This window comes from Hyla sarda, chromosome 7 (genome assembly GCF_029499605.1).
Source record: "Hyla sarda isolate aHylSar1 chromosome 7, aHylSar1.hap1, whole genome shotgun sequence".
NCBI classification, from domain to species: Eukaryota; Metazoa; Chordata; class Amphibia; order Anura; family Hylidae; genus Hyla; species Hyla sarda.
In genome coordinates this window covers 42454369-42461037 of record NC_079195.1, presented here as the reverse complement: position 1 = coordinate 42461037, position 6669 = coordinate 42454369, and the positions used below count along the sequence as shown (strand labels likewise).

At 33.0% G+C, this 6669-nt stretch overlaps 1 protein-coding gene and 1 long non-coding RNA gene across 4 annotated transcripts in view; one reads left to right on the top strand and one right to left on the bottom strand.

Annotated features, from left to right (window-relative positions):
* The window catches only part of LOC130283256 (uncharacterized), a 21354-nt gene extending 21230 nt beyond the window's left edge, over positions 1–124 (top strand). For both annotated transcript variants that reach the window (XR_008846619.1, XR_008846618.1), the window contains exon 4: positions 1–124. This exon is cut by the window's left edge and continues 1 nt beyond it. This is a non-coding gene — a long non-coding RNA (uncharacterized LOC130283256).
* Positions 1–885, bottom strand: part of NKX2-3 (NK2 homeobox 3) — a 5423-nt gene extending 4538 nt beyond the window's left edge. The window contains exons 1-2 of one of the 2 annotated variants that reach the window (XM_056532476.1): positions 678–885; positions 1–507 (exon numbers count right to left, since the gene is read on the bottom strand). The exon at positions 1–507 is cut by the window's left edge and continues 63 nt beyond it. In XM_056532476.1, coding sequence (XP_056388451.1) covers positions 1–271 — 271 coding nt within the window. In that variant the 5' untranslated portion in view covers positions 272–507; positions 678–885. The other variant, XM_056532475.1, reaches the window with a different exon arrangement.
* Positions 886–6669: the final 5784 nt, after the last annotated feature.

The following is a 6669-nucleotide window of genomic DNA, read 5'->3' as shown; positions in this document are numbered from 1 at the left end:
AGTCCATGGCTGCATGCACATAGGCTTCAGGAGAGATCCCCACCTCCCCATGACCCTCTGCAGCCCCCATAGAGTTTAGGTAAGAGAGTTTGTCATTGCCGTCTATGTAGGCAGACCTGTCCCCAAGCATGCATGCAGCCTGGCTGAACTCAGCCTCCAGATCCTGAGCCAAGTGCCCCCTGTTGTGGGGTGGCGGCTGCCCCTGGGGCTCCCTGTTGAGGATGTCCTTCACAGAGAAAGGTGTGGAGGTGATAGGACTTGGTAACATCATCAGGACAAGGATTAGTTGTAAAGTCCAGGTAATGGATAAATCCTGTGCTGGGAGAGGACGGTCCAGGAGACACTGCTGCAGTCCTCACTCTACATAGCCTCCATTAGCCTGGCCTCTGCTGCTCTGGGTTTTGTTACAGGCAGGGCTGGGGATAGCTGAGGGATGGGGTACTGCCTGCACCACAGACCCCACCCTCACTGACAACGTCATCCCAGGAGACTGTCAATCATCCAGGCCTTTAAAGAAAAAAAAAAGAGAAGAAGAAATGATCCATGATTGGTGCTTCACTCCCTGAACCTCCCCCAACATCTCCTGTGTCCAGGAAGAGTCCTGTGTGCTGAGTAAGGATCCCAGGAGGATCAGGCCTGAAGAGTTAACCCTAGGAAACCAGGCACCAAATACTAACATTGGATGTGGGGATGATGGGAGTAGCAGAGTAGATTCAACATCATACATTCTGATATCTAGCTGCAGAGAAGAACAGGTAAAAATACAACAAACTAAATAATAAAAAGACAGATTCTACTCTGCCACATCTACACATAGGAATTACACTATATACATGTAGGTAATGTATCAGGAAGGAATTACACTATATACATGTAGGTAATGTATCAGGAAGGAATTACATTATATGCATGTAGGTAATGTATCAGGAAGGAATTACACTATATACATGTAGGTAATGTATCAGGAAGGAATTACACTATATACATGTAGGTAATGTATCAGGAAGGAATTACACTATATACATGTAGGTAATGTATCAGGAAATAATTACATTATATGCATGTAGGTAATGTATCAGGAAGGAATTACATTATATACATGTAGGTAATGTATCAGGAAGGAATTACACTATATGTATGTAGGTAATGTATCAGGAAGGAATTACATTATATGCATGTAGGTAATGTATCAGGAAGGAATTACATTATATGCATGTAGGTAATGTATCAGGAAGGAATTACATTATATGCATGTAGGTAATGTATCAGGAAGGAATTATATTATATGCATGTAGGTAATGTATCAGGAAGGAATTACACTATATACATGTAGGTAATGTATCAGGAAGGAATTACATTATATGCATGTAGGTAATGTATCAGGAAGGAATTACACTATATACATGTAGGTAATGTATCAGGAAGGAATTACACTATATGCATGTAGGTAATGTATCAGGAAGGAATTACATTATATGCATGTAGGTAATGTATCAGGAAGGAATTACATTATATGCATGTAGGTAATGTATCAGGAAGGAATTACATTATATGCATGTAGGTAATGTATCAGGAAGGAATTACATTATATGCATGTAGGTAATGTATCAGGAAGGAATTACACTATATGCATGTAGGTAATGTATCAGGAAGGAATTATATTATATACATGTAGGTAATGTATCAGGAAGGAATTACTTTATATGCATGTAGGTAATGTATCAGGAAGGAATTACATTATATACATGTAGGTAATGTATCAGGAAGGAATTACATTATGTGCATGTAGGTAATGTATCAGGAAGGAATTACACTATATGTATGTAGGTAATGTATCTGGAAGGAATTACATTATATGCATGTAGGTAATGTATCAGGAAGGAATTACATTATATGCATGTAGGTAATGTATCAGGAAGGAATTACACTATATACATGTAGGTAATGTATCAGGAAGGAATTACATTATATGCATGTAGGTAATGTATCAGGAAGGAATTACATTATATGCATGTAGGTAATGTATCAGGAAGGAATTACACTATATACATGTAGGTAATGTATCAGGAAGGAATTACATTATATGCATGTAGGTAATGTATCAGGAAGGAATTACACTATATACATGTAGGTAATGTATCAGGAAGGAATTACACTATATACATGTAGGTAATGTATCAGGAAGGAATTACACTATATGTATGTAGGTAATGTATCAGGAAGGAATTACATTATATGCATGTAGGTAATGTATCAGGAAGGAATTACATTATATGCATGTAGGTAATGTATCAGGAAGGAATTACACTATATACATGTAGGTAATGTATCAGGAAGGAATTACACTTTATACATGTAGGTAATGTATCAGGAAGGAATTACACTATATGCATGTAGGTAATGTATCAGGAAGGAATTACACTATATGCATGTAGGTAATGTATCAGGAAGGAATTATATTATATGCATGTAGGTAATGTATCAGGAAGGAATTACACTATATGCATGTAGGTAATGTATCAGGAAGGAATTACACTATATACATGTAGGTAATGTATCAGGAAGGAATTACACTATATACATGTAGGTAATGTATCAGGAAGGAATTACACTATATGTATGTAGGTAATGTATCAGGAAGGAATTACACTATATACATGTAGGTAATGTATCAGGAAGGAATTACACTATATGTATGCAGGTAATGTATCAGGAAGGAATTATATTATATGCATGTAGGTAATGTATCAGGAAGGAATTACATTATATGCATGTAGGTAATGTATCAGGAAGGAATTACATTATATGCATGTAGGTAATGTATCAGGAAGGAATTACACTATATACATGTAGGTAATGTATCAGGAAGGAATTACACTATATACATGTAGGTAATGTATCAGGAAGGAATTACATTATATGCATGTAGGTAATGTATCAGGAAGGAATTACATTATATACATGTAGGTAATGTATCAGGAAGGAATTACACTATATATATGTAGGTAATGTATCAGGAAGGAATTACATTATATGCATGTAGGTAATGTATCAGGAAGGAATTATATTATATGCATGTAGGTAATGTATCAGGAAGGAATTACACTATATGCATGTAGGTAATGTATCAGGAAGGAATTACACTATATGCATGTAGGTAATGTATCAGGAAGGAATTACACTATATACATGTAGGTAATGTATCAGAAAGGAATTACACTATATACATGTAGGTAATGTATCAGGAAGGAATTACATTATATGCATGTAGGTAATGTATCAGGAAGGAATTACACTATATACATGTAGGTAATGTATCAGGAAGGAATTACATTATATGCATGTAGGTAATGTATCAGGAAGGAATTACATTATATACATGTAGGTAATGTATCAGGAAGGAATTACACTATATACATGTAGGTAATGTATCAGGAAGGAATTACATTATATGCATGTAGGTAATGTATCAGGAAGGAATTATATTATATACATGTAGGTAATGTATCAGGAAGGAATTACATTATATGCATGTAGGTAATGTATCAGGAAGGAATTACACTATATGCATGTAGGTAATGTATCAGGAAGGAATTACATTATATGCATGTAGGTAATGTATCAGAAAGGAATTACACTATATGTATGTAGGTAATGTATCAGGAAGGAATTACACTATATGCATGTAGGTAATGTATCAGGAAGGAATTACATTATATGCATGTAGGTAATGTATCAGGAAGGAATTACACTATATGTATGCAGGTAATGTATCAGGAAATAATTACATTATATACATGTAGGTAATGTATCAGGAAGGAATTACACTATATGCATGTAGGTAATGTATCAGGAAGGAATTATATTATATGCATGTAGGTAATGTATCTGGAAGGAATTACATTATATACATGTAGGTAATGTATCAGGAAGGAATTACATTATATGCATGTAGGTAATGTATCAGGAAGGAATTACATTATATGCATGTAGGTAATGTATCAGGAAGGAATTACACTATATACATGTAGGTAATGTATCAGGAAGGAATTACACTATATGCATGTAGGTAATGTATCAGGAAGGAATTACACTATATGTATGTAGGTAATGTATCAGGAAGGAATTACACTATATGCATGTAGGTAATGTATCAGGAAGGAATTATACTATATACATGTAGGTAATGTATCAGGAAGGAATTACACTATATACATGTAGGTAATGTATCAGGAAGGAATTACACTATATACATGTAGGTAATGTATCAGGAAGGAATTACACTATATACATGTAGGTAATGTATCAGGAAGGAATTATATTATATGCATGTAGGTAATGTATCAGGAAGGAATTACACTATATACATGTAGGTAATGTATCAGAAAGGAATTACACTATATGCATGTAGGTAATGTATCAGGAAGGAATTACACTATATACATGTAGGTAATGTATCAGAAAGGAATTACATTATATGCATGTAGGTAATGTATCAGGAAGGAATTACACTATATACATGTAGGTAATGTATCAGGAAGGAATTACACTATATACATGTAGGTAATGTATTAGGAAGGAATTACACTATATGCATGTAGGTAATGTATCAGGAAGGAATTACACTATATACATGTAGGTAATGTATCAGGAAGGAATTACACTATATACATGTAGGTAATGTATCAGGAAGGAATTACACTATATGCATGTAGGTATTGTATCATTTCCAAGTAGGTCAACAGGGTTATATTATTTTAAATACTATTTATTTATTTAATTATGTATTTATTGCACACATGATATATCTATCTATCTATCTATCTCATATCTATCTATCTATCTATCTCACATCTATCTATCTCATATCTATCTGTCTATCTATCTATCTCATATCTATCATCTATCTATCTATCTATCTATCTATCTCATATCTATCTATCATCTATCTATCTCATATCTATCTATCTATCTATCTATCCTATATCTATCTATCTATCCCATATCTATCTATCTATCTCCTATCTATCTCCTATCTATCTCCTATCTATCTATCTATCTATCTATCTATCTATCTATCTATCTATCCCATATCTATCTATCTATCTCCTAACTATCTCCTATCTATCTATCTATCTATCTATCAATCCCATGCCTTACTCTCATTTAAAGTTACTTTTATAAAATGTTAAATGTTACTTTACTGGCTTTTATATACATGATTCTGATTCTTTCCATTATGTGATATTTGTATTGCCGCAAACCCTTAATACTCTGTTCCTCTGCTCTGGACTAGTGCTGAGATGGCTGTTTCCTTTTCATTATATTTCTAGAACAAAATAAAATGTTATGTACATATATGTTTATATAGATATATATATATACATACTGATTTTCTTCCTACAGTATATTTATATTCTACTTAAGTTTCCGTACAATAGGGACACATGAAAATACTGCAACAGCTAATAATCAGCCAATAATACAGTAAGACTACAATAAATACCTGACATATACAAATACAAAAGTAACTATTACTAATCACTCCTACTGTTATTAATGTAATGTACAGTTCATGTGCTGCTGTCTATTGAATGCTGTATTATGTGATAGACTGTTTTTTATTTATTGCGGTTTGTGTAATGATCTGCTTGTATCCTTGAAGTGTATTTTATGTTCAATGTAAAATGTAAATGTGTCTATTCACACGTACAGTATTCTGCGCAGATCCCAATGTAAACTAAATGACTGAACACAGCTTCAAATCCTGCGCATCAAATCTGCACAGAATACTGTACATGTGAATAGACCCTAACAGAGCTCGTGTGTCATGTCCTATATGTCTATCTATCTATCTATCTATCTATCTATCTATCTATCTATCTATCTCATATCTATCTATCTCATATCTATCTATCTCATATCTATATCTATCTATCTCATATCTATATCTATCTATCTCATATCTATCTATCTCATATCTATCTATCTATCTATCTCATCTATCTATCTCATATCTATCTATATCATATTTATATCTATATCATATCTATCTATCTATCTCTTATCTATCTATCCCATATCTATCTATCTCCTATCTATCTATCTATCTATCTATCTATCTATCTATCTATCTATCTCATATTTATATATATATATCTATCTATCTATCTATCTATCTCATCTATCTATCTCATATCTATCTATCTTTCTATCTATCTCCTATCTATCTATCTATCTATCTCATATCTATCTATATCATATTTATATCTATCTATCTCATATCTATCTATATCATATTTATATCTATCTATCTCATATCTATCTATCTATCTCCTATCGATCTATCTATATCATATTTATATCTATATATCTATCTATCTCATATCTATCTATCTATCTCATATCTATCTATCTATCTATCTATCTCATATCTATCTCATATCTATCTATCTATCTCCTATCTATCTATCTACCTATCTATCTATTCATCTATAATATATCTATAGAAGTGTCTACTTATGTTCATAAAACATGTATCACCAGGTTCTAAACCCTTTGCTATTCACTATGCAGAATAATATGCAATGAAATGTCTACAAATCCCCCTCTGCTCTTTGCCTTGTTTATACAAGTGAGATAGCAGGGTGGTCCATATGACACTTCAGG